We start from the raw sequence: 26,535 nt of genomic DNA, 5'->3' as shown, positions 1-26,535 counted from the left end.
AGAAGATTGAGCACACCAGGAGGCCCCCGGGCCTGGCCAAAGTTCGTGCATCTCTGGCGTTGGGACGAGGATCCGAGCCCCTCCACCCCCACACCTCTACACCCAGGGTTTTGCCCAAGGATGGAGGCTCCTGCTCTCCAGGGCCTTGAGTCCCAGGAGCGAGTAGCCCTGGGCTCCTGTAGGTCCCCTGTCGCGGGGCAGACGCTGTGATTCGGTTCCCTCACGTCACCCGCTGTCCGGAGCCTGGGAGCTGGGCCCCTGGAATTTCCTCTCCCGAGGTTGACGGATGACCCTCTTTTCCTTTTTCTATGGTGGCCTCGCCCATGCCTGTCCCGGGCCCCTGCGGCCCACGGGCAGGCATTCCCTGTCCCCGTAGTGGCAAGATGCACTGTCACCTTGATCACAGACGTGCACCCCAGCTTTGGGGTGTGGGTTCCTTGTCTGCGGGTTCAGACTAGTTTCCATCCACAGCCTGGTGCCAGATGGACAGTAAAGGGATTCGCAACCCTTTCGGAATTAGGAGAGACTGTTCCCAAACTCTCTTGGTTGTTCTAGCGCCTTAAAAATCAAGTGAGGTAAAATTCTGTTTGAAATAGCCTTGTGTACTGTGGCCAGAATGGGATATGATTAGTCCCATATGCTTTTGGAATAAGTGAAAAACAAGTTGTATTTTAAGTTTCCTTTTAGTGTAAGATATGCACAGGGCACAGAGTTGTCATACTATTCGTGTAAAAAATCGGATCCAGTGAAAGCACTACCAGATTTCATTTAGTTAATTTCATGAGTGAAGTTATTTCCTTAACTTTTGCCTGATTGATTGCTGGTTCCAATGGTTTAGCTGCTTTTGGAGAGATGTATTTTTTGTGGAATTAGGAATTCTGTTGAAACCAAGTGTTTCCACTGGTTATCTGATATCTTGTCCTTTTTAGAGCAACTTCTCTCCACCCTGGTCTGAGTGCCAAAAAGGAAATACTGCAGGCTTCCTAGTAATTTCAAGACTTGAAAAGGCCCAGTGTGGTGACATTGTGCCTGCTTCCTCCCACCTACACAGGAAAGGCAGGCTGCATGGCACTAGTGTTTGAAAATAAACTTTTGAGGAGGGAAACTGCTAACATGTTTGAAGATTTCTATGGCTTTAGATAGGAAAAACAAGACCAAACAAAAGGATCATGGTTCCCCAACATTCTCTTGGAACATTGCAGACCTCTGGGCTCAGAAATTTACATAAATCCTAGCACAGTTTTGTGGGTTAAAAAGATGCTTAGTTATTTTGAAAATCAGGTGACATCATATAATTTTAGCCAAATGTGAGAGCCACATCTGTTTGATCAAATCTTGGACAGTTCTGGAATTGGTAGAAAGAACTGCTTGGAATATGGCACTCTTTTGTATGGTATGTCTGTTAAAAGCCCAAATGACAAGAAAATGAACCAACTAAAATAGTATTTTGCACCCGGTGTGAAGGTACAGGCTTGCAATCCTTTGAGAGACTGAGGCAGGAGGACCTCGAGTTCGAGGCCAGCCTGGGCTGCATAGCAAGACCCTATCTCAAAAAAAAAAAAAGAGTTTTGCTTAGGGAAAGGTAAGGCTCATTTTATAAGGCAGTTGGAATATTGGAATGGGAATTCTTAATGAAAGATAAATATAAATGTTTTTGTTTTAATGCAATAACCCACAAGAGAGGTACTCAGACCCTACAGAAATCAGCATGTAGGATCTTTGTTTCCATGTATTTCATATACATTTCCTATGTTCCTCTTTCCAGAAATCTGTTTGTTACTGAATAACATTTTTCAGTCTTTTCAGACATCACTTAGCTTGCAGGTTTTTTAAAGTCCTGTTTCTAGTGCTAAATGTTGATTGAGTGAACAAAAGTGGGTATTTTACATTTTTTGTAAAGTAAAAACATGTGTGTATTTTATGAGACATTGTTTTTATAGTGAGTGAAAATTCAGCTGGAGACAGCTTGAACTTCAGCTCCCATAATACCTTGCCCGAAATATGTATGGAATGTTCAGCAAGCCACAAACATTTCAGTGGAGTTGGCTGAAGGGTGTAATAGTCATTCTTCTTTCTCTTTCAAAATACAACGTTGCTGACTTTTATAGGTGACCAAGAATCCTTTAAAGTTGTAATTAACTTTTATTATATGGACAGGACTGTATGTCAGAGTGCAGTGTTTTCTCCATGTGCATTTGACAGTTAAAACCCTTTTTGAATCTTGTTTGATTCATAGGACTGGAAAATGGTCTTCAAGAAATAAGAACTTCCACCAAACAGTTTCCAAATAGAGAGCCGACAGGAAAGGCAGAAACAAAGTTTTTAAAGAAAATGAAATTATGGAGGAATAAATGAATATAGTAGGTTAAGCGAAATTGCCAACTTTAAATAGTATTTTATATGTAATTTAGCAATTACTGCAATAGCATGAGATATGCTGTTGTAAGCGAAATAATTGAGGGCCAAGGGATGTAAACAAAATCTTTTCTAAATTTACAACATTTGATATTGCCAGCTCAGTATATTGGTGAATTACTGAAACTCTATCTCTTTTTTTTTTTTTCAGAGACAGGGTCTCATAGCCCAGGCTGGTCTGGAATTTATCCTGTAGCCCAGGTTGGTCTCAAACTTGAGATCCTCCTGCCTCTGCCTCCTGAGTGCTGGGATTATAGGCTTATGCCGCCATTGCTACCTTCTTAGAACCTTTATTCAGTATTAATTAATAGGACTTTGATAATACTTATCCTACAGAGTCTGTTTCTGGATTATATGAATGATCAAGTTGAACTTTCTGGTAAACAACTAATGATTTCTCTATTTTTCATTTCTTTTTTTTCTGAGTCAGGGTCTGTTTATGTAGCTCAGACTGATCTTGAACTTGCCATCCTCCTGCCTCATCCTCCTAAGTGCTGGAATTATGGGCATGGGCCTGGTTCATTTTTAATTTTTTTAAGATTATTGCTAATGTTTGTATGAACATGAGGAAGTGTCTGGCTTTTAACACCATCAGTTATCAGCTCCTGGAAGAATCTTCTCTTGCTTCCATTTAGAATCTCAACAACAATTTCTTGGTCTATTATCTTTCTTTTCCTTTTTTTTTTCCAAAAAAAGTTAATGGAAAAGTCATTTACTTCCCAAAATAGCTCCCGGATGTTTGGAAATATCCCAGCTTCCTTCTCTTTTCCTTTCACTCCGATTTGGGAAATGGAAATAATGTGTATCACTGTCTCTGGTAGGTTCTACTTCAGGAACTTGTGGGTACAGTGACATGATCAAGGTAAGCCTGAGGTGAGCCTTTGCCTTCTATCTAGCCCATGTCCTTTGCTAATGTTGTCTACCTTTCCAATAAATTCAATAAAATTACTCTGATGGAAGAAACGTAAAGTTTAATTCTGCTGATCTCAGGTATCCACATTTCAGTTTAATAAAACAAAGAAATATTTATGGAAATTCCTGGCCTCTTTGTGCCTGGACTGTATATTTAGACCAAGTTTGTCTAGGAGATGGGAGACAAACATGTAAAATTAAGGCAGTAATGGTCACAAGACATCTCAGGATTTCAATTCCTTATGTGGTAATCATGTCCATGAAAAGGAGGGGCTGTTCTTTTGAATCTGGGGTGGCATTTTTCCTTGTCCATTAATCTCCCAAAGTGAGGAATTTTAGTGCTTTTATAGTGATGAGCAAGATAAGGTGGGACATGAGAAAAATGCTGGAGATGAGGAAGTTCTGCATGTGTTCAGAATAAATGAGGGAATAAGGTGATTTGACTGACCTAGAGGTTTCCAGTGAAGGATGGAAGACTTGGGGTAAACCATGCATAGCTTAGACAGCTTTGGGATCAAAAGAGTAAGGAACATCTTGTTTGAACTCCTCTTTTTGCACATGAAAGCATAGCCAAGTGGTGTGTTCTGCAGGTAGTTAGAAGGGCATGGACTTGTGCTGGGGTCTTCTGACCCATGATCCATTGCTGTTTCCTATATGCCACCCAACTGCCCAATCCTCACCCATTTTCAAACATCCTACCTCTGTTGATTCATTTGTTCATTCATTCATTCAACAACTGTTTATTACATATCCTCTTAGTCTTGGGCCTTCTTCCAGGGTTCTTAACTGCAAGGGTGGGTGACACCATGCAGGTCCCTGTCTCTGTGAGGCTTATACTACATTGGTGTTCTTCTCCATGAGGCCTTGCCATGCTGTCCCTGCCTGCTGGTTTTTCCCTGCTGGGATCCCTTGGTTCTGTGCTTTTTTTTTGTAGTGTTGGTGATGGAACCAGGGCATCGTGCATGCTAGGTGAGTGCTCTACCACTTAGTTTCCCCAGCCCCTGGCTCAGTGAATATGGTGAACATATGTTGAGTGCTTATCATGTGCCAGCACTTTAGGCATTTGCATGGATGCTTTCATCAAAAATCCCCAATGGCTGTGGGAGGTGCAGGTAGACATGATGAAACTGAAGCCAAGGGAAGTTGAATTGCATCTCATTCTCATAGCCAATGAGTGGACTAGAGATGAGCCCTGATCCACTACCTGTATTTTATTTTCCCTTGGCTGGGTAGCTGTATGCATCTTGCAATAAGCTATACTGGTTATTTTGATCTTGTGTTCCTTGTTGTTTGATATTTTATATCCCCCATGGTATGGCCCCTAAAAGATGTCACTCTCTTAATTCCTGAAACCTGATAAATCACCTTCCATGGCAAAAGAGACTTTGAAGGTGTGATTAGATTAAGGATCCTGTGATAGGGAGATGATCTTGGATTATCTTGGTGGGCTCAGTGTTATCACAAGGGGTCTCGGAGAGAAGCAGGAGGGTGAGAGTCAGAGGCAGAGATATGACGACAGAAGCAGAGGTTGGAGTGATGTGTCCATGAGCCATGGACTGCAGGTGGCCTCTCAAAGCTGGAAAACGCAAGGAAATGGATTCTACCCTTGAGCCTGCAGATGAGACACAGCCTTGCCTACACTTTGACTTTAGCCCAGCGAAACTGATGTTAGACTTTGGACTACTAGAATTGTAAGATAATAAATTGGTGGTGTTTGAAGTCCCTTGATTTGTGGCAGTTTTTCACAGCATTAGTAGGACTAACTACCACAGTTCCAACCATTCTCAGTGAGAATGGAAGCATCTGGTCAGCTTGGTGTGTTTGATAACAATCTCAACAACTGAAATTTGTCACAGGTGCCTTGCTAAGCATTTTTCAGCTGTTTTCTTTCCCTGGCTCCTCACAGTACCATTAGTGTGTCCTCATTTCTGGTGGACCAGGTGTGGAGACTCACATCAGATGCAATACACCAAGTCATATGTGATGAGCTAGTCATGTATGGGGTGGTGGGCAAGTTGGATTTTTGAGGGCAGAGGCAGTTGGAGACTATTGGGCTATGGGTGATGGGCTTGAACTAGAGAGATTGGAGTACTGGGGCTAAAAAAAGGCAGACACTATGTCATAGAACTTGTGAGGAAAACAAGAAGTATGGAGGATTTAGGTAATGCTTGAACTAAGTCCAGTGCAGTCAGGAAGGGGTCAGAGGAATCTTTCTGACACCTTAGAAGTAGTTGAGGCACACTAAGGCCAACCTGAAGGCCTTTTAACCACACTTGGAAGCCTTCATTGTTTGCTGTTATTTTGTGTGCTCAGTAACTTGGTTACAATAGAGAAACGTATTCAGTCATTCAAGTTACTGCTGATGGGTAGTATCCTAAAAGGTATCCAAAGCATGAAAGTGTTACTTTAGGGTATTTTGGGCATTCTTTGTTTGGGATTGTCTTGTGTAGCATAGGATGTTAGATCTAGATACCAGTAGCAACCTTCCCAGACCCCAAGTTCTGACAATCAAAATTGTCTCCAGACATTTCCAAATGCTCTCTGAGGATAACAGCCACTGGTTACAACATTTAGCAGAAGTTTTAAGCTGACTGAGAATTCCTAAGGTACTGTGTGATGGCAGGTAAGACCACAGAGGCTTTATTTCTGTGCTTTCACAAAGAACAGAAGTTAAAGATATTTATGTGAAAACCCTGAACCAGTGTATAAATTTTGGGAACATATATTACTATACATATTACTTAATTCTGAGAATACTCTCAACTGACAGGTATTTCTGGACATGTGTATACAACACATGTACAGTGGAACAGCAGAAAATGATTCTATTCACACTTCATTGTTTTGTAGCAGCCCAGATTGTTGACTGGCCTTTTGAATATGCACATGTGCGTGTGGGATCAGCTGCCTGAGATGCTTCAAACTGTAGAGTCTTCCTTCTGTGAATGAAGGAGGATTGAGAGGATTGCTCCTGCCTTTGCTCAGAAGGTCTAGAAACACAGAGTTAGCACATTTCAAAAGGCTGTTCATGGAACTTTGAGCTCCCCAGTGTTTTCTATCTGGAAAGTTCTCTCTATTTCCTTAAAGTGGAAGTGGATCAGAAAGAGTGGAAATGAGGCAGGAGGAATGTTGATGCTGAGAATGAGGAGGGGGCTGACTGTGCCAACCCCCAGGCAGCCAGCCCTGTGTATTGCTGGGTGGACCATTGAGGCAGATGGGAGGTGCCTCGAGCAGCAAATAGCACCAACCTCACTGCCCACAGGAGAGTGCCCCTACCTACGTGACAGTGGCAGTGCCTCCAGACTACCTGGAGCTCAGCCAGGAGACCCCATGGTCATGGCTATGCTTTAGAACTCTATATCCCACAGTGGAGGAGGCCTCAAAGTGTGCAGTTGAGTGATTTGCCCACGAAATTATCTGTCTCAAAATTTTGAGATCTGATTCATATACTATAAGATGTATCATTTTAAAGTGTACAATTTAGTAGTTTTTGGTATTGATAAGGTTGGGCAACCATCACAACTATCTAATTCTAATTATACCCAAAGAAACCCCATGTTCATTATCGGTCACTCCCTATCTCCCCAAACCCTGCAAACCATTAATCTCATTTCTGTACCTATCAGTTTGTCTCTTCTAGACTTTCACAGGGACCTCTCTGGGTAATTCTTTATAACTTTCTGTGAATCTCTTAATTATTTCAAATTAAAAATTTTAAAAAGGAAATTGAGGAATGAAGGAACCAAGCAGAGACCTATTTATTTATAGTTCTTTCAAAATTAGATCATCTCCTTTCCTTTAACTCAATTAATTTTATTTTGCTTTGTCTACACAGTGCTGACATATTAGTACATCCTCAATAAATATTTATTAAATGTAATCATGCATACAGGCACAGATTTTATTGCTTTATCGGGATCATTTTGTATTTCTGTATTTCACTGCGTTTTTCTCAGTTCTAGAGTTCTCAAGAGCAGTTCCTTCTTGCATGCTGTTAGTACCCTCGTTTTGGGGTGGCCTGTCTTCATTTTGACTCAGGGGAATGGGACCCTGTCTGCAGTTCCTGGTGAAGTCCAGATTGCTCTAAGCCAGTATCTCTCAACTGGGGAGTATTTGCTCTCCAGGGGGGCATTTGGCAACATTTGGAGACATATAGGGTGTGGGTTCAACTGACATCTAGTGGGTAAAGGCCAAGGATGATGCTAAATGTCCTACAATGCATAGGATAGTTCTTCACTACAGTAAAGAATGACTCGAATCCAAATATCAGTAGTGCCTATATTGAGCAGAGCCAATTATACAGCATCTATTCCTGCAATTGACTTAGACAGGAGCTTATGACTCAAACCTGTCCAGTGAGCAGTTAGGGGAGGTATGAGGCAGGCATGGTGAGAGAGAAGGTCTTTGTCCCTATAGGCCTACATGGAAGGGACTCCTGCTAATTGATGTCCTGTCTCCATGTAAACCTGGTAGCCACATTGTTTCCATACGGCCAGGAGGGAGCTGGCTGAGAAGCTGAAGGTGGCAGAGTAGAATGACTTTGTGGATATATGAATTAAGCCTCTGGAGCTGTCTGCCTTCAGCATCTTTCTTATGTGAAAAATGAAAGGCATATCCTTATCCTTTAAAACCAGTTCAATTAGAGTTTCTGTTTTTGCAGCCAGGAAAGATTCACACATGTGTTTTCTGCCCCGTGTCATCTGGTAGTAGATTTCATCATTGGCATTTAAAAAAATTAACTATTTTTTAATGATTATTACCTTTTTTGACAGTACTAGGATTTTGGAATTAGGGCTTTGTGCTTACTAGGCAGGCACTCTACCACTTGAGCTATGCCTCCAGCATCATTGGCATTCTTATTGGGGGCATAGGCTGCCATTGAGCACCTATAGTGACACCAATTGTCAGGGGAGAACAATACCATGTAACAACCTGCTAATCATTACTAGAGTAAAATGTAGCTGGTTTTTTCACTTAGAGCAATTCATCTTATACTATGACTCGCTCATACTTCTGGTTGTTTTAGTAAAGTTGAGGTGGTATTGGGTGGAAAGAGAATTTTGTGGAAAAGAACCAATTGATAATTTGGGCCATTTAAGAATCAAAATTCTTTTTCTTTCACACATTTTTGAAAAGAACTCTTAAGGTTTATTTCATGTTTTTATAATGCTTTCTTGGTAGTTAGGGTTTGTACAGATGACTGTCAAATAAGGTTGATATGTCTTGTTGGAAGGTGCCACTAACCACATGGGCTGCAAAAGTGAGTAGTCCTGATATTAGACATGGAAAGCCTTGAGTCTAACTCCTGTCTCTGACATTTGCTGTGTGCTCCAAAGTAGGTAATTTGGGGTCTCTGAGCCTTAGTTTTCTCTTCCATAAAATGGAGGTGAAATATTTGCCTTCTAGGTTGATTTGAAGGTTTAATAAGATTGGGTAAAGCACTTAGATCAATGTCTAGTGCACAAAAGATACTCACATTTTAATTGTTCTGTGGTCATATATCATAGTCATTCAGTTTTGTGATTCTTCAGTATCTTTATTCTTCAGCCTGTCAAAATTTACTCCCCTCAGTATATCACTTTGGCTTCTGAGTTTCTTCCAAGTTGGATAGCGCTGGCAGCTCACCTGTGTAAAGACAAGTGCTCAGAATTCACAATAATTATTTTTCCTCCATGCTTGCAGGTGTTCTTTGCATTCTCATGACGTTGTGGCTGGGTAAGTAAAGTTGGTGGAAATGAAATGTAACTAAAGAGAGCCAACAGATTAGAACAGATCCATCAAACTCTTTCTGTGAAGGGCTAGACAGTCAATATCTTAGGTTTTGCAGGCCATAGATCTCTGTGGGAACTGCTCACCTCTGCTGTTTTAGCACAGAGACAATATGTAAGCAAATGGAGCTGTCTGTGTTTCAATAAAACTTTATGTACAAAGATATAGGCTAGACTTGGCCCACAGGCAGTTTACCACCCCATGGTTATGTCATGATTGTCTGTTTACCATGTTAATACAGCTAAAGCTTTTATGTCAAAAACTTTTATTATTGTTGTATTAGTCTGGCTGCAAATCTGAAAATACCCTGAATATGTGCAGAATTACTGATTTTCAGGGTGTAGATTTCATTGTGTTCCAGAACTTGTAATTTGTAGCACTCAGTGATATTTGAGATTGTAAAAAATTGACATTGTATGATCAGACCTTGTTCCATAACTAATAGTCACTTAATTCTGGACAGGCGGAGGAGGTGGGGGCAGCTTGTCCATATCTACATCTCAGAAAGTCCTTGTTCTCATTGTACTCGTGGACCATTGGTGGGAGATGGGAAAGTAGGCGAAGCAGGACTAGAGAGGCAGCAGAAAGCAGTGAAAAGTTAGCTTAAATATTTCCCTAGCAGCATGTGCCCAGAGCTATGAATTCACCTTTAGGTTCACAAATTCCACTAAAATCATAGTGGTTCTCAGCCAGGGATAATTTCGATCTCTAGGGGACATTGACAATGTCTGGAGACATTTTTGGCTATCATAACTTTGTGGGGGTAGTGAGGAAAATGTGTGCTAAGGACATCTAATGGGTTGGAGGCCAGTAATGCTATTTGGCATCTTACCGTGCACAAGGTGCCCTGTCACAATAAAGAATGGGCTAGTCTCAGGGTCCACAGAGCTGAGGCCAAGAACCTGTTCCAATGATCCAACAGTGAGCCATTCTTGGGCAGTCCTTGTCCATGTTGAGCTTCCAGGGGAGTGTTGCCAAATAGCAGTAGTGAGTACCTTGTAGGGCAGGGCAAAAACTGGTGGGTGAGGTTGAGAGGGAGTCTAGTGGGGTTAGGTGGCCGTGTTGTGGAGAGCATTAGGGGAGCCCTCACCATTTGGGCAGCTTTGAGCTGATGCCTGCAGGAAGTGAGGAGGGAGCTGGAGGGGCTGGGGGCAGAAGCCTTGGTGGGGATGAGAAACTGGGACGTGGTGGTTGTGGGGAGGTAGCTCTTGAAGGGCCCTGTGGGCCATTGTAGGGACTCTGGCTGTGAATCTGAGCAAGGGAGCCATTCTATTGGAATAACCTCATATTTTATTTGGGTTTATCTGGCTGCTGTAGGAGACTTGGAATGTTAGGGGCTGGTGGCTGTCCTTAGGGCCAAGGAGGAAGCAGTGGGGGGTAATTTCAGACCTAGATATGGTTTCTTGAGGCCCTAGATTCTATTATTTTGGCCCCTGGTCTGATCAACCCATTCTTGTGGCAGTCCCTCAGAATCCCTGCCAGCCTGGGGACTAAAGTGGCCTGCCAAAATGGATGTCAAGGCTGTAATCCTTGGATTGGCACAGAGTTGCTGGGCTTTTTCTTGTTCTCTTTCTCAGCTTTGCTGCTGGGGCTATAAGAAATTCTGTGATGCTGGAAATGCTGTGCTGCACATGCATTAATGTTCTCATTATTTTATCAGTCAGGCTGTGTACTTAAAGATGGCATCTATAGAGGAAATTTATATATTCTCTTTGAAGGCCCATGAGTCATAAATAATTGTGCTTAGAAACTGCTATTTTATTATTATTAAAAAGTGGTGATTGCTTACTAATGGCTGGAGTGGTTTAGAATCTAAAATGACAGGGCTCATGTCCATGGTGGCCACCTCCATAGAGCTTGTTACAGTTTTTTCTTCAGGAGAACACTGAGTTTTCTTCAGAAGCACTATGACATTGTTTTATTTGGTATAGATATACTGATTCAAAAAGCATTCCAGATAAATCATTCTATGATTGACCTGACCCAGGTTAACCCAAGATTGTCATCTTGTTAATCTCAGTATTAAAAGCCAAGACACCAGAAACCAGCCTTCCCTCCTCCTCAGCCCATATCATAAACCTCTAAAATGTCACCATGTACATGGCATGTTGACAAAAATGTCAAGGATTACCAAGAATAGCTTCTTGCATTCATATGCAGTTCCAAGACAAGGACAGAGTAGCTTTTGCATTTTAAGTGCTATTGCAGTGGCCAGAACCAACAATTCTTGTTTGAACAACTCCCAAAGCTCAGCTTTACCTTGGGGCTTTAGACATACTTACTTTAAAATTTTAAACATGAATACTTACTATGCTTGTAAAATTATTGATAAAATTCTTCTTGTTGTGCCTTTTATCACCCAGCTCCCTTTAAAATATAGATGACCAAAGTTTTCATGAGCCTGTGACTGATTTTTCCTGAGTCATTGTCAGTGTCTCAGCTCTCAACCTAGTGCCAATTCAGTCAATATTTGATGGAATCCAAAGTCTGCATTTTCTTCAGATGTGCTAATTTTCTTGTTACATAAAATGGAGAAACGTAGCACTTTCTTTCCATCTGTTTAAGAGTGGCCAGTAGCCACTCTTCCATCTGTTGCAGTGGGTATCATTCCTTTTGTGCACCAGTGAAAATAACACCTTAGTCTTTTACTTCATGGACAAATGCCACTTTTATCATGTTTGGAGCTCTAAAACTATGTGGTTTAACCCCAACCAGGTGATAGGGAACAAGAACTAAGTTGTTTCTTCCACCTTATTACCTGTGATATTAGCTTGGAGAAGAGCCCTCTCCAAGCCCATGGGTAGTTCCCAGAGAACTTGGATTCCTCAGTTTTAAATGAACAGTGAGGTCTTCGCTAACTGTGTCACAGAAAAAATGAGCCTTCCTCTCTGTCTTTTCCATGGTCTTTTTAATGTCTCATTGGTGTTGGGTTGGTTCACCCCTCCATCCTGAGTTAAAGAAGGGCCCTTAGCATATTCCAAACTATTAAAAAAATGAAAATTGGGAAATTTTCCATGAAGCAAACCAATGACATAATGATATCTCAAACATATGAGTTACTGGAATTGGTTTTGTGAAATGGTTGGCCAGTGGTGTTTGCAAAGCAGGGGAGTGTAAAGAAATGGTTACATTTTCCCTCTCACCAAACAGGCAGCTCTATGTTAATGTCCTAGTCTATTAATTAATGGTTTTGAAGAAACTGATGTCTATAAGTTCTTTTTTCTTCACATGACTTGCTGCAAAAGTAAAGATGAAACAGAAATACAACATTTAGGCCATGGTTCTTTAGGTTTTATACTTATTGGAAAGATGGGACAACTCTCCAGAAGCAAGAAAAAGAAGGTACTAGAAAAAGATGCCAATTACAGCACAAATGAATACTGTGTACAGTGATCCTTCATAGTAATTAATTCTACTCCAGTGGAAATGTTTAATAAAACAGTGTCTCAATAAAACAGTACCTTGCCATCGCTGATCAATGTTGTTAACATCTGATTTCTAAAATACTTTCAAGAACTACAGGGAACAGAATTGGAACATCATAGGCTTGAAGCCTATTTTGAGGTGGGTCTTGCTTCTCAGATTTCCTGCAGGAATCAAAGACTCAGAGCGTTGGTCCACCAACAGTCATGTGGCCAGGTCCTTCCTGCCAAGTGACATCTCTAACCACTGGGAGTAAGCCAACTGTGTGTTAGAGCCATCTTTCTTCTGTTGAGCTGTTCATGACTGTAGCTGAAGTTTCACCTACCCATATCATCCTGATTGGATCTCCTAAGAGTGCATTTCTGTCTGTCCTCATTTAGTGTTTATAATGAGCACACCACAGTCTGCTGATGTTTGATGACAGCTCTCTAGTTTGTTCGAAGTGTTCGTCTGTGCCAACTAAACTGTCTTTACTGCTTTGCATCATTCTGAGGCATGATTTGAATGTACTTACTGTTCTCATTATGTTCCTCTTCAGTGCCTTGTAGCTATGATTTTGTTATTACCTATATTTTCTGAATGCTACACACTTACTTGTTTTAAGATGCACATTTTTTTCTTCAGGGAGAAGGAGGGGACAGCAATGTCATGGCCTGATGATGATAGCATCAGGTTAAATCCTGAGGTCTTAGCCACAGAAATATTCCATTTTTATATTAATTGGAAGTAGTTCAAATCCAGAAACCTAACCTGGTGCTTTTTCAATTCTAGCTGCAAAGTAACATTAACCTTGGGGAGCTATGTATTTGTATATATTTTTACTTCTTTATACACACGCACGCGCGCGCTCACGCACACACACACAGCCCCAACCCCAGAAGATTCTGATCAGTAGGGCACAGGAAGCCTCTGATATTCATTTTCTTACCATTTAAAATATTAAGGTTAAAAATTAAGGTAAAATTCATATAGCATAACATTAATCACTAACCATTTTGAAGTGTACAATACAGTGACATCTGGCACAAAATTCATAGTGCTGTGCAACTATCACCTTTATCTTGTTCTAAGACATTTTTATCAGCTCCAAAGAAAACCCTGTACCCATCCTCCCCTCCAGCCCTAGGCAATTATCAATCTACTTAATGTCTCTTTAGATTGGTCCATTTTTCACATCTCGTATTAATAGAATCATAGAAGATGTGTCCTTTCATGCCTGGCTTTCACTTTAGCACAGTGTTTTCAAGATTCATCCATGTTGTACTTTGTGTCAATACTCCATCCCTTTTATGGCTGAGCAATATTCCATTGTGTAGATAGACCATGTTTTGTTGGTTCATTCATCCATTGATGAATAGTAAACATTTTGGCTATTCAGAATAGTGCTGCTATGAACATGCATGTGCAAGTATTTGTTTGTGTCCCTGTTTTCAGTTTCTTTTCTTTCTTTCTTTTTTTTTTTTTTGGTATGTATGTAGGAGTGGAATTGCTGGATCATACGGTAATTTTGTTTAATTTTTTAAGGACCTACCAAACTTTTCCCAGAGCAGCTGTACCATTTTGCATCCCAGCAGTGATTTAGGACAGTTCCAGTTTCTCAAAATCCTTGTCAGCATTTATACTTTGCACTTTTTATTTGTTTTTCTGCTTTTGGTTTTTAAATAGCCAACCTAGTGTGTATGAAGCAGTATCTCCTGGACTTAATGTAATTTCCTTAATGACTAATGCTTATTGGCCGTTTATATATTTCCACTAAATAATTTCTGTTTAGGTCCTTTGCACCGTTTTCAATTGGGTTATCTTTTTGTTGCTGATTTTTAGTAGGTTTTAAAAAATACATTCTGGATACTAGACACTTCTCAGATAAATGATTCCCAACTGGTGCATTTCTTTTGAAAAATACTCCTTTGGGGTTCCATTAACAACTGGGCTTGCGAACTACTGATTTGGGCCAGCAATTCTTTCTTTGGGGTTTCCTACAAAACACCTGGGAACTCCCCCCACCACAAGTCCAAAAACAACAACAAAAACACAGTCCCTTACTCTCGAGTCACGCAGGTGATTCTTATTACTCCCCGCCCCCCCAAAAAAAAGCAAACATAAAACCACATGGTAAAGCAGTTGTTTAACTAAGGTGACCGATGACCTAAGTAAATGAACATGTCATCAAAACAGAGAACTCAGTGTTTCCATAGAGAACCAGCCACATTAATTCCCTGCTTCACCTTCCCCAAAATGTTCTATGCAGAGTATTTGTTAAATGTGCTAAGTAACTGGCTGCCATTTATCATGATCTCCCATGTTGTAAGACATCCCAGCCCTACCAACCAAGACTTGTCATGTTGTCAATTCACTTAGGATCTAATGCTTTGTTCACTCTAAGGGCACCTCAGTATTCATGTGTAAGGCCTCGAGCTGCACCATTATTATCTCTTTTGAGCTGCTTTGATTCAGAGAGCAATATTAGTGCTTGCTTGGAATGTCACTTTAATCATGTTAATGTGGAATATTGAGGTTTTCTACTCTAAAAAACAATATCACCAATTTTCTTTGCCCCCTTCTGGCACACCCATAATTTCAAAGAATAACTGAAAGCTTGTCTAAAAATTAACATGGTAGGAGGGTTCCAGGGATGTTGGTGGAGCTTTCTAATGACAAAAGTTCTATACAATAGGAAGCTGGCATGAGGCCATTCCCCCCAAAAACCCAGAGTTCCCTGTGTCATCGGTATCTCTTAAGAGAAAATCCCATCCACTGCTCTGGCATCTGCTTTCTTGCAGCATCCTTTGTGTTACCTTGGTGGTTCCCTTCTTGCTCCTGGGTCCAGAGGGGCTGGAGAACCTGCTATGCCGTAAGTGGTCCTCCCTGCTTGCCACCTTCCTCTCTAGTCTACCACCTCTCCAGTCTATCCTTTTCTCCACTTATGTGATGAAGCCACCATAAAAAATTCCCAAAGTATGAGATTCAGATAGCTTCTAGCTTGGCAGACATATCCACATGCTAAAAAGGAGCATACCCCAACTCCATCCCTGGGGACAAAAGCTTCTGTGCTCCTCCCTTCTCCAAGCTTCTGATCATAGCTTGTTCTTTCTGGTAACTAGCTCCCATTCAGGAATGCACAAAGAACAAAAGTTGGTCTCACTAGAGCAAAAGTTGCTTCTATTACCCAGAAGTTCTGTGGTATTGGGTGCTCTATGTCAGGCCCAGGGACATAGTATATTGTCTATCACAATATCTAATTCTTGGCTGTCTACCCAGAAGCTTCCTTTTCCACATAGACAACAAGCATTCAGGAGACATCATTTTGACGCATCACTTTGACGCACAGTGGTTTTCACCCCAGACTTCAAATCTGAATTATCTAAAGAGTATTTAAGAAATACCATTGCTCTACCACAGACCAGTTATGTCCAAATCCCTGGATGAATCCAGATGTCCCTGGCCAGACTACTTCTTGCTCACAACAATTAATTAATATTTGTTAATGATTTCAATCCTTTCCTGAAGCTTAGACAGGTAAACCTTGGCCTTGAAAACTAGAAATGTTGGAGTTGTAAAGGAGAAAGAAAAATAGAATAGCTATAAATGCAATTATATTATTTCTTTGTAGTGGGGAATGAGAATGGACATTAAGTTTGGTGTTCTGCTGACCACAAACTAATTTAGGCCGGGCTTGGTGGGTGGCTCATACTTGTAATCCCACCTACATGGGAGGGAGAGGTAGGAGGCTTGTTGTCCAAGGCTGACTCTGAGCAAAACAAATGAGACCCTATCTGAAAAATAAACTAAAACAAAAAGGGCTAGAGTCATGGCTCAAGTGGTAGAGCACTTGCTAAGCAAATGCAAGGCCCTGAGTTCAAACCCCAGAACTTACAAAAAATTATATTTATGTTGAATGCTTCTTAGCTTCCATGGCTCTCTGTGCCCTTCTCATTGGGTGAATGCGTTGGGTAGTGGGGATATGTTATGTGTTTGCTCCCTGGTAGAGCTGAATTCCTTGAGGTTAACTCCTGGCACTGAGCATTTCAAATAGCTTTCCTTCAGTGAATATTTAAGCAAATGAATAGCACTTTGCAGTTTTCATAGAGTTTTTCCCAGGGTGGGGTCCTCTAGTTCTCTCATCCTTAGCCAAGATTACATGCCTGAGGCTTGCAGGCATCGTTTATACCAAGCTTCATCCATGCCTCACCTGGCAGGAGCTCTCTGTACGTACCATCTGTCTGCTTGGCTGTTCCCACCTCTGCACCTCAACTTGGTGTGCTCATTACAGACTAAGATGTCCAGCAGGATTGGGCCCATAACCAGATGGCCAGATGTCAGAGCTAACAGGAAGTGGTAGGGACTGTGGTGAGCTAGCAGGCAGCCCTTTCTAAAAGGATGGCTCTAGTCAGCTTTAGCCAGCTTTTGTCTTTGGGGACTGCAATCCCTATGTACCAGCTCTTACAATTTTCAGGAGCATAAGAAATTCCAGATTTTGAAATGAAATCTCTTGAATCAAGTGCTAACAACCCATTGAGGTCTTTGAAGAGCACCCCAAGGGCCAGCACAGCAAGCTAGACAGAACATGCCTATAGGTGGAGGTGGCCTGGGCAACTTTAGAGTCCTGTGGTTCTAGTTTTCATCACCTCCCTCCACCAGCTTGGAGGCAGAGAGAAACAGAATTTGGAAAGAATTCAGGGATGGCCCCTCTTGCCCTCGGGGATCATGGGAAGAGGAGGGCAGATTGGATTCTGGGTAAACTTTAAGAAAATGGCTTATTTTCCCATCTACTCTGTTAACAATTACATCTACATTTGGATATCTTCTCTTTTTTCTTTTTGTAAACAAAAGAATCAAAAGGCGATCATATATCAAGTAATTGTATAGTCACTCTTTTTCCTGACCATTTATTCAAAGCACTCCTGTCTTATTCAGCATACTTTAAAAATTATCCCAGGTAGACCTCACAAGGATGGGAATTCTGTTTTGGTTTTTTCTCTATCCACAGCATCCAAGCAGAGCCTCACACGGAGCTGGTATTCAGTGAGTAACTTTTTTTTGAGACAGGGTCTCATGGTGTAGCCCAGGCTGGCCTTCTATTCACTATGTAGCCTGGGCTGGCCTCAAATGTGTGATCTTTCTCCCTCAGCCTCCCAAGCACTGGGACTACAGGCATGAGCTATCACCCTGGGTAATGAATAACTATTAAATTATTGTTCGTATGCAAGAATTTGTTGGATCACATCCTTAACATTGGACATTTGGCTTGTTTTCTTTTTCCTGTTATTCTAAACAGAATATCAGTGCACCTTTTTATACATTAAGCTCTTTATATATTTTAGCTATTTTCATAGGTGATGCTGTATTTTCATTTGGGGCAGGAGTATTCTCTGTGGTGGGGACCATCCTGTGCATTAGGAGGTGTTTAGCAGCCACTCCTACACCCACTAGATGCCAGGAGCACTTTTGTCTTTTGTTAATGATAACTAAAAATGTCTTCAGACATTGTAAAGTATCCCCTGAGAGACACATGGCCCTTGGTTGAGAATCACTGTGCCAGTGTAAGATTTTGGACCTTAAGATATATACTGCTCACCGTCTCTGTCTAGCCCCAATTTTACCTATTCTACTTTCCTTGGGGGCTTGAGGTCCTCCTACTGCCCTTGACTTCCAGGAGCAATGAAATTTGTATGTCCTTGTGTGGCCTTAACAGAGCACCCCTGGCTTGGGGGGTTCAACAACAGATGTTTATTTTCTCACATTCCTGGTGGCTGGAAGACCCAGATCAAGTTCTGGCAGGGTTGATTTCTTATAGGGACCCTTTTCCTGGTTTGTGGAGGGCCACCTTCTCACTCTATCCTCACAAAGGCAGAGAGAACACACTCTTGTTTCTTTTCATCTTCCTTTTTTTTTTTTTTTTTTGGAGATGGGGTGTTGCTGTGTAGCCTAAACTGACCTCAAACTCATGATCCTCCTGTCTCAGCTTCCTGACTCTTCATCTTCTTTTGGGGACACTATCCCTATAGAATTAGGCCCCCCACCCTTATGATGTCATTTAACTTTTATCATCTTTTCACAGACCCTATTGTCAAATATAGTCATCTTGAGGATTAGGACTTCGATATGAGTTTTTGTGTAGCATTCCATCATTGGTCCCTCAAAACTCTTGTATTCACATATAAAATACATTCCACCTCAACAGCCCCCAAATCATTCCAACATCAGCTCTTAATGTCTAAGGTCCAAAGTCTCTTCTAAAGGTTATCTAAGTCAGCTATGGCTGAGATGATTAATTCTGAAGCAAAATTCCTTTCCAGCTGGGAGCCTGTAAAACCAGAACAGCTTTGTACTTCCTAAATACAATGGTGGGACAGCCGTAGGATAGACATTCCCATTCCAAAAGGAAGAAGTAGACCAAGGTTGGATCTCTTCCCCAGCCATGAAGGGCTACAAGCCAGAAATCCAGATATTACCTCAATTCCTCTTTCCCTCAGTTGTTCTCAAAGACCTTCATTAACACTACTGCAACCTATTCACTTATTTTCACTATCACCACTACCTTAATCCTTTACAGCCTGGACTACTGTGATCATCCTCTAACTTGTCTACCTGGAAATTTTTACCCTCCCAGTCTCCTGGCCAGTATATTCTCCACTCCACTACCAGTGTGATCTTAAAATAAATAATGGTAAATATTTATCTTCAAAGAAAAAAAAAAAGAGGGAGCCAGGTGCCGGTGGCTCATGCCTGTAATCTTAGCTACTCAGGAGACAGAGATCAGGAGGATCATGGTTCAAAGCCAGCCCAGGCAAATAGTTCACAAGACCCTATCTTGAGAAAAACTATTCACAAAAAAGAGCTGGTGGAGTAGCTCAAGGTGTAGGCCCTGAGTTCAAACCCCAGTACCACAAAAAAAAAAAAGGAGAAGTGGGAAGGCATGGCTTTGCAAAGCCAGGAGGAAACACTTGTCCCTGTGTCTGTGGTAGGAATGGCAGTTTTGATGGTTTCTAAATTGCTGTCAGGGCAACTTTTTGATTTTCTTGAAGAATAGTTCATATTCGTATTGGAACATCTCTATTGTTGCATCCTGTGGAATCCAAGAAGTCTGACATCCTTTTTTCATTTCCCTCTGATTTCTGTTTTCCCTGTAGTTCAAACTGGCAGTCTCTGTTTCCATCTCTATTCCCAGATGCTGCTGAGATGGCATATTAACATTGTGGGTAACAGCTTAGTGATTGTCCAGCCACATCCTTGCCAGAACAAGTGTCCTCATTTTTCCACATCCTTTCAACCCCTTGTCCTTCCCAATCCACTCACCCATCCATCCTTCCATTCGTTCTCCTTCCATCTCTCCATCCATTTGGACATAGTGCACCATGGTGGTCCTACTAGGTCCTGGGGGACAAGACTTCTGTGATCCTTGATTTTATGGTATACAGAGTCTGGTGAGTGCATCTGAAGACACTTCTGCTACAGTGAAGATTCAGAGCACAGCAGATACTTGGGATTGGGATTCCTTACGCTTATGCTGAGGTAACCTCTCCAGGGGAAGGGGTCTGTGGATGCCTGGAGGGAAGCGATGTTTTGAGATAAGGTCATTTCTGGGTTTAGAGCACTGGGCTGGTGTTTTGGAGGATATAAAGACAAAAAGCCTGTATCCTTACAGTCTCCTATGTGATTGGATGCTGGGCCTCATTCTAAAAGTCAGGCAGGCATGGCCCTTTGGCTTTTCTTGGTTTCTGCATCTTAAGGTAATCCCTTACTCCCGTCATGTCCTCCCTACCATCACGAAGTAGATTTGGGCACACAAGGTTCGCGTCAGCAAAGGAACTCTGCACGGAGTTCTGATAAGCATTGTTCCAGCGATATGGGTGACCAGACAGTACTGCACATTAGCAGATCTGATTTATCTTACAGTTCCCTTTGATGGTAATGCTGAACTCTTTGAACAGGCCCAGAGTGTGTCCCCTGAGGGAACCAACTCTAAGCCAGCATGCCCAGCCAGCTTTGGTTGGTCCTGGCTTGGTGTGCGTGGGCCAGGCTGAGAGATTATCTGAGCCTGCTTGTGCATCTCACTGCTGGTACTTGAGAGGCTCAATATGGATGTTAATGTCCTTCTAGATGCTTTAGGGTCCAGAAAAATCTGCCATAGTGTCAGGGGCATGTGGCAATGGGTTCTGGCATGGTTCTGCATACTACAGAGTTTAAGGTAGTTGGCATGATGTGCAATATTCTCTGTGCTTCTCCAGGAGAGAAACTTGAGTTTCTCTGCAGTTATAAAGGAGAGTTTGCAACTAAGCTACTACATGGAACTGTTCATTGGTCTGTTGGTCTGGTCTCCAGAGATTTTGAGTCAGATGTTGTTGTCCACAGTTCTGCTTTGAGGACTTAAAAAAAGATTCTTGTGACTTGATATTGAGCAAAATGGCAGTCCCTGCACCAGTACCCATTATTTTGGGAGTGGCTTCCTTTATTAAAGAATGCCTGAGTCCAGCCCAATAACACCTGGACTGCTTCACTTATTTGTTCACATACCAGCATGCCGGACCCCTATCAGAGTGCTGTGAAAAAGACACCAGCAACCTGGTTCCTGCCTTATGGGAGTCTTAGAACTGGAGACCACAGTTCTGACTTTGGCAGGCATGAGTGAGTGCAGATGCACTGCAAAGGCTCACACTCGATGTCTTTCTGATGTCACTTAGGAGGACAACTGTCAGGTCATGGGAATAAGCAGGAATGGTTACAAAGTAAGCCCAAATGTTTCCCATTGCTCTTGCTATGGCATATGATGAGGTGATGCTGTTTTCTCCACTCGTGGTCAGGGTCCTGGTGAGTGACTTTAAATGGAATGAAAGATCCTGGCCCTGCCATGGTAGTTCCTGGCCCAGTGCTAGTTTAGGCAGGCCTCATTCCTGCTCTGTTCCAGCAGCCAGCTCCCTACTGCCTACACTTCCCCTTTCTCTCTGTTGTCCACTTTCTCCTTTGTAAAGCCCATCTGCAGATGACACAACCTACTTCTCATTCCTTAGTGGCTTCATGCCATCTGCAGAGCTCAGCTTGTATTCCTTATCAGGACAGCTCCAGCTTTCTTTAGGAACCTTCTCTCCCTGCTCATGCCCTCCCCCACCTGCATGAGGCTAGGGCAGGGCCCCACTCTGACTGGGACTGGCTTGTCCAGGCTCAAGGGTCCTCCCCTCCTACCTTGTGCTCCCAGGCAGGTTTTAGGCAGCCTGGTGCCTCTGTTAAACCAGCCCTTCCACCTGAAGCAGTGCTTGTTTACCCTGCCGGCTCTGCCTCTGGGCTGGGAGCTTTGGGAACAGGGTTCCTGAAACTGGAGTTCCCAGACTAGCAGCATTGTAGCTGTATGTGTAGGCACGTTTTTCTAGGAAGGAGATTAGTGCTTGTGTCAGATTCCCAAGGAGATCCAAGATCTAAAGAGAATTACTGTTCCTTAAAGCTTATTATTCTTCACATCCTTTCCTGGCACTCAGTTAATACATTGTAGATGTTTGGTATTTACCCCCCTGTGCTGTTGTTCATGATATATGCAAAGATGGATCTATAAATAGAATTCTCATGCCCCAAAGAAGGTGAGTTAAGTGACTGCTGAAAAGTTGGGTTTTTTTTTTTTTTTCGGTTGTGCGGGAGGGAGGAAGAATGGTAATTAATGTAGAAAAAGGTGGACAATAAAATCCTTTTGCTCTTACTCCTGGAAGCCTGGTTCAGGACATTGTTGCTGGGTTCCAGTACAAAGAGGAGAACTTCATCTTGGCAATATTTGCAAAGTTTACATTGAGATTATACAGCCCAAGGGATGGTGGCACTACTGCCATTGGTTGTCTGGGGATGGCTGAGAACATCCTGGGTCACCTCCCCTGTGATGGCATTTCTAAAGAATGTTATTGTTCAGCCTCTTCCCTCTCCTTGGCCGGTATGGTTTTCCTCCCCCATTTCAGTTAATTCACTTCTTCCGTTGATTGTTAATATTTGTTTCTTTTCCCCCAAAATCCTTCTTTAAAACCTCCCCTTTTAATTTTAATAACTCTTCCTGTCTCTTGTGTTCAGTAGTAAATTAAGAACCAAGTTGTGATAATGATGGAAAGGACTGTGTTAAGATACCCTTGTAGCATTTTGGCAATATTAAACGTTTTAAAAAGCTGGCCAGTAATTTCCCTAATAGTTTCACCAGAGAAATCATCATTAGAATTTTGTCAAGAGGGTAAGGTCGACAAGACAATCATTTAAAAGCAGAGTATGGTGCATGTTACGCATATTCTTAAAGTGCTCATGGAACCCTTCAATATTGCTTCAAATGTGGCTGGTTTGGTGCGCTGGCCTTGACTGCCCTGCATCTCTTTACCATTTCTTAGGTGTAGGTCCCTGAGCTCAGTTTCCTCCTAGTTCAAATGAGGATGGGACCCAGGGCTTCTGTGCATGCTAGGCAAGTGATCTTGCACTGAGCTGCACCCCTTGGCTCCCATACACCTCTAAAAACTGGTGTGATGATGACACGAGAGTCCTCCTGTTAGGCCAAGCACTGTGATGGGCTTTGATGTGGGGTTGATGAGTGTGGTAGCACAGGTTTAGTTGTGACGGCAAAACTGGCAGCATCATATGCAACAAGTGGCCCTGTTCATTAAGCACTTCAGTGGTTATATGACTGGATTGGTCTATATACAGTCAGCCCTCTGTGTCTTTGGGTTCTGCATCCCTGGATTTAATCACTCTGGAGGAAAATATTTGAAAACTTGTCTCTATTTTGTAATCAATACAGTGTAACAGCTACTTACATGGCATTTATATTGTATTAGGGTTTTTTTTTTAAGCAATACTGGGGGTTGAACTCAGGTCCTTACTGTTTGCTAGGCAGGTGCTCTGCCACCTGAGCTATGCCCTTTTTGCTTTGGTTATTTTTGAGATAAGGTCTTGTGGTTATGCTTGGGTCAGCCTGAACTGAAATTCTCCTATTTATGCTTCCAGCATAGCTGGGATGACTTGGTGTGTGCCACCACACTCAATTTTTCATTGATTGAGATGGGGGTCTTGAGAACTTTTTGCCTAGACTGGCCTTGAACTGTGATCCTTCCAATCGTTACCTCCTGTGTAGCTAGGTTTACAGGCATGAGCCATTGTACCCAGCTTGTATCAGGTACTTTAAGTCATCTAAAGATGATTTAATGTATGCGGGAGGATGTGTATGAGTGCTGTGCAAACAATGTACCATTTTACATAAGGGACTTGAACACTCATGGATTTTGGTATTCACCAGGATCTTGGAATCAATCTCTTATGGATACCAAGGAATCACTGCATAGATATATCCTGGAGCCTTGCCTTTTCACCTATTGCTGTTACCAAAAGTAAGGAGGCTATTTTATATCATATGTACTAAGGTCACGATTTGCTCTTATACTTTCTTTTTAAAATACAACATTGCTGAGGACCTACTAACTCTATTTCATTGTTCACTGATGGGTTATGATTATAGTGTGAGAGCCCTGATGCCCAGTAATGTGATGAATGAATAGAGACCATCAGAGAAATCAGTGGTTTAGAGAATGTTTCAATATGTGTTCAGGTATTTGAAAGATGTTCTGTGATATCCATCAGCTATGAATTAGAATTTATGGATGAAAATCACCAGATGCATCTAACAGCTGAATGTGAGATAGCATTCATGTCCTCTGAGTTTTTTCTTTTTTTTTTTCTCTGAAGTGTTTCATAGGAGTTGGAATCCTGAAATTGTTTTTTCCCCACTGCAAATGAAATACTCAGTAGGAATCTTAGTGTGTGTGTACATTTGAAAAAACAGCTTTAGTGAGGGTGTAATTTATATACCATAAAATTCTCTCATTTTAGTACAGGGTTCCATGAGTTTTAGTCAATTTATACAGCTGTGTGACCATCACCACAATTAAGTTAGAACATTCTCACGCTTCCCACCATCCCCCATCCTGCTCCAGCCTGTGACTTGGTGGCCTGCTTTTCTGGTTCCTCGTAGGAAAAGGTGTGTTTCAAAAGCCAGACTCTCCTGAGTGTCATCTCTTCTCCACCCTCCCTAATGAATGAACTGCAGTGGCTGGGGTTTTCCTTGGGGGCTAGCCAGCTGCCTGCTCTAGAGCCCAGGAAGGAGGACCCAAATGGGGTGGAGTGGGGGCTCCTGAGGGTACTAAGGGCTGCTTTGCACATGCATGGGATGGGCCTGGGGCTTGTGAGGCAGCCAAGGAATGAAGGCTCAGAGTTGACTTGGGGTCCTCCTTGCAGGGTACCCTCCAGTTTGTGCTGGCTCCTCTCCCTTAGTTCTGTGCATCTAGTATGTCATTCCTAGTGTCATGAAGCCCATGATTCTGATGGTGCTGATAAAGAGAGTCTGCACACCTGTTGTGCCCAGTAAGAATTTGAGGAGGAAGCCATGCCTCTGTCATGCTGCAGCCCACTCTCCCTCTGGTCTGGTCTCAAGCCTCAGATGTACACACCTGTTCATGAGTATATTCTCTTGAGACCAGCGTCATCTAAAAACAGCTCCAGAACTACCATAGACATCTATTTGGGTGGCAGACTATTCAGTGTTGATCAAGTCTGACTCATCCTGTATGTGCAACAGAGCACCTGCTGGGCATGCCCCAGACTTCCATGGGGATTGAGTCAGAGTTGGAGATGCCAATCTTGCCCTAAAGGCACCAATACTAGGGGAGATGCGACATGAACAAATAACCACATTCTGCCTACAGTTTTAATGAACATTGTAGAAGAGGGCCAAAGAAAGGGCACCTTGCTCCCTGCTAGAACGATGGGCTGAGTCTGCACCATAGGAATCTGGACCACATCTTGGAAGAAGCATTAGGATATGAACAGGAAGGGGATGGGCAGGAAGCATGGCAAAGAGAAAGAACAAGTTTGGGGATAAGAAGTTCCTGTGCATTGCTGGGAAAACAGCTGGACAACAAGGGGCCATAAGGAAGCCAAGAGTTCCTTGCTTGATGTTTTGTGGTCTCAGAAACCTGGTTCTTTCAAAATTCCTTCCAGGGGATTGTGGAAGATAGTTCTCTGGTTAGTTATTTCTTCAGTGGCCTTAGCCTGAGCTGGGTGGATTTTGTTGTGATCAGTCATAGAATCAAACAACTATAGAACTTAAATGAGACCTTAGAACCACAGTCTTCAGTATGGTAGCCACAGCCATGTGCCACTTAGTGTTTGACTCTTGGTGAGCTCCAAATGGGAATCAATGGGTAAGTCTCATTGTGTAAAATACATGCTTGATTTCAGAGTTCATACAAAAAAAAAAGAATGTAAAACATCCCACGTATCATTTTTATAGTCACTATATTTTTAAATGCTAATATTTTCAATATATTGGGTTAAGTAAGATATTTAAAATGAATTCTTCCCATTTTCGTTCTTTTAAGTATAGGTATGAGAAATGTTTGAATTAAGTTTAGATTTTGAAGTAAGTGTAATTCAAAAATTTTGGTAAAGGAGCACTGTGCTTCCATTGGGCAATGAGGCCCTAGGGAAGTCATTTTACCAGCTGGGCTAAATTTTATTTTGCCTTAATTTGCATCATTAGAGCTTATATGTGGAGGTGAACAAAATGTTTTCATGTCATTTCAGGAATGTGTGCTTGATGGACTTGCTGACAAATTCTTTTACTTACCCCTGCTGGGTGTTGTATCCAGCCCAATGACTGCCACTGGGGCCCTCCTCTGGGTGTGGTTTCCTTTGGGTGGTACACTGGCAAGTTGGCCTGAGGTCAGTTTGCTTTTGAACTATGTTCTGCTCATACAGTCTTAGGCACTAAATCAGAATAGTAATGACATTCTTCTAGTTTTTAGAGGAAAGAAAACACACAGAAGGAGAACAAACCCTTATGAAGTGTATAATAAGTTCCAGAAACCTTGATAATGGTCTCTGACTTTCTGCCTCACCACCCCCATAGTAAAGAGGAGAAAACTGAGGCATAGTGAGAGCCCGGGCTCAACAGCATTAGTATGTGCTTAAAATTTAGTTGCTTCTGTTTGAAGTTGTTCTCCCTTTAGA

At 42.1% G+C, this 26,535-nt stretch overlaps 1 protein-coding gene across 4 annotated transcripts in view; it reads left to right on the top strand.

Annotated features, from left to right (window-relative positions):
- The window catches only part of Wwc3 (WWC family member 3), a 114,678-nt gene that overhangs the window by 509 nt on the left and 87,634 nt on the right, over nucleotides 1–26,535 (top strand). Inside the window, exon 1 of one of the 4 annotated variants that reach the window (XM_074063152.1) lies at nucleotides 23,295–23,858. The exons of 1 other annotated variant lie outside the window; for it this stretch is intronic. In XM_074063152.1, the coding sequence (XP_073919253.1) occupies nucleotides 23,680–23,858 (179 nt within the window). In that variant the 5' untranslated portion in view covers nucleotides 23,295–23,679. Of the gene's footprint in view, nucleotides 1–23,294; nucleotides 23,859–23,908; nucleotides 25,728–26,535 lie in introns of those variants that run through there. 2 more of the 4 variants (XM_074063151.1, XM_074063153.1) reach the window with 2 other exon arrangements.

This window comes from Castor canadensis, chromosome X (assembly GCF_047511655.1).
Source record: "Castor canadensis chromosome X, mCasCan1.hap1v2, whole genome shotgun sequence".
Lineage (NCBI taxonomy): Eukaryota > Metazoa > Chordata > Mammalia > Rodentia > Castoridae > Castor > Castor canadensis.
The sequence above is the reverse complement of the archived record's forward strand: the minus strand, read 5'-3'. Positions and strand labels throughout refer to the sequence as shown.